The 2,164-nt window shown below is 41.9% G+C and overlaps 1 protein-coding gene across 1 annotated transcript in view; it reads right to left on the reverse strand.

The window, feature by feature from the left end:
* Positions 1–2,164, reverse strand: part of PPFIBP1 (PTPRF interacting protein, binding protein 1 (liprin beta 1)) — a 158,245-nt gene that overhangs the window by 13,705 nt on the left and 142,376 nt on the right. Inside the window, exons 19-20 of the mRNA XM_008569442.1 lie at positions 1,710–1,890; positions 1,214–1,246 (exon numbers count right to left, since the gene is read on the reverse strand). Of these exons, the coding sequence (XP_008567664.1) occupies positions 1,214–1,246; positions 1,710–1,890 (214 nt within the window). The remainder of the gene's footprint in view (positions 1–1,213; positions 1,247–1,709; positions 1,891–2,164) is intronic.

A 2,164-nucleotide genomic window follows, 5' to 3' on the forward strand; every position in this document is an offset into this window, starting at 1 on the left:
TCCTTTTGATATAAAATTAGTGCCTGTTGATTTTGCCTTAAAAGAATAACATACAGATTTGCCACTCTAGATCAGTATTAACTAGTTCTCTTTGCTGTTCCTTTGTAGATGATCCTATACTAGCAAACACAAGGGCTACTGTTTTCCTCAATGTGAGATTTTATACTTTATAAGGAAAGTAAAATGTTGAACAAAAATTACAGGAGCAGTGTTTCAGCAAGATACAACAGCTGTAGAAGTTGACTTTTCATGAAGCAGCGCTGTGATTATAGGTTATAGTAAGCAGCATTTGCCTCTTAGCATGGACAACACGGTTCTTCTAAGAAAGATGCAGAAAATAATTTTAAAATAGTTGTCTGAATAGATCAGTTTATTTCATGCATCCAGTGTTTATTTTAGATATTTAATGCTACAAAGAGATAAATCACTTTTGCTCATCCACATCAGAAGCTATGTGGATATCTATGCAAGGTAATAGCACGTATTAGGAAAATCCAAAGGAGCCTTTCCATTCAAACCCTACAACCATGATGGGTCTAAGTGCCCCTCATTTTAAAAGTATCATATTTTTCTTTTTTATTTTGAGGACTTTTTATTGTACATTGCCCTACAAATAGGAAAACTGAGCTTTCCCCTCTCCGAAAATCACTTTGAGGGCAACTCCTCAGATGACATGTAGAGTTATCTCTGTTGTCACTACATATTACCTCCATCCTCAAAGCAATAAAACGTCAGAATAATGTTCCCCTAAGAGAAGTAAGCCTAAAACTATCATCTTCAATGTTTTCTATAAACCTCCCTATGTGGCTAAAAACATTTCTTTTCAGAGGCTGAGAGAAATATAAACATGGAGAAGGGGTTGTCAGGACTCGGGAGTTAGTGTGTGATGATCTGCACTTCGAGGGTGGAAGGGCTGGCACATACAATGCCAGGACATTGCCACCCTGCACTCTGAGCGAGGCTGTGCACTTCTAGGTCCTCTCAGAGTTGCTCACAAGGTGTCATTAGCATTGGTTAAAACAGCATTTAAGCTTGAAAGCAAAGCCTCTACAGAGTCCTTTTCAGCAGAAGGTGGTAGGCACACTCTGGAACAGAGAACTGAAATTTCTAATTGCTGCCAGCTCACTTTCTAGAGATCACAGATGCCAAGAGCGGGGATTAGATTGGTTTGGAGCACAGTACTGGCAAAGGCTGGCATGCAGGGGTACGATACCTAAGGTGGGTGCACTGGCACTTCGTTTACGATCTTCAGATATCCCAACAACGCACACAATCACACGCAGCCCAATGGAGAGAACACAGGGGGATGACAAAATGAAACACGGATCAGACTCCTCCTTACAGAATGCACACAGGGGAGGAAAGGCATGCACCGCACTGTGCCTCCGACGTTACACACAGACTCCTTCGGGATTGTCAATGTTATTTTACCCACTATCAAAATAGATGGCAAACTGTCTATAATGAGCTCAAAGAGCATCACAATTTTAGGTCTTTCCACTAAGTTTACACCACAGGACAGAGAGCGGGGTGAGAGTTTATGTATCTACACACCATTAAATTAAATTCACTGAAGCATTTTTTGCTAAATTCCCCCCAAGTCATTCATCTTCATTTCTGAGAAAGAGAAATGTATAAAGGGGAGGGAAGAGGTTGATCTTTTCCTCTTTCTGAAAGAATGAGGGCAGAGGCATTTCGGCTGCACGTACCCAAATTTGGTGCACTTGCTGTCCTCTTACTACTTTTGATTTTAAAAAAGCCCCGGCCAAAGGAAGATCTGGCTTTTCGAGTGCCAAAAGGGTTGTCATCCACAGAGGCATCCTGTCCTGGAGCCTTGGGAGGGAGTCTCCCAAAGGTGCTGCTTTGTACTGCAACTTTATCCTGAGAGGTAGGTAATAATAACAAAACACAGCATTAATGTCCATAATCAGTACATGCCAGGCTCGATACTAAATAGTCATGTTACATATGCAATTTTATTGAAAAGAATAACTGAACTAACACATTGATTACCAATGTCAAATGCCATATTAGGAGTTAAAAAAATCAATTCTGGGGCTGACCCGGTGGCACACTGCTACAGTGCACCGCTTGGGAGCGCAACGGCGCTCCCGCTGAGGGTTCGGATCCCACATACAGACAGGCCGCTCACTGGCTGAGCGAG

Source organism: Galeopterus variegatus, unplaced genomic scaffold (assembly GCF_000696425.1).
Source record: "Galeopterus variegatus unplaced genomic scaffold, G_variegatus-3.0.2 Scaffold496, whole genome shotgun sequence".
NCBI classification, from domain to species: Eukaryota; Metazoa; Chordata; class Mammalia; order Dermoptera; family Cynocephalidae; genus Galeopterus; species Galeopterus variegatus.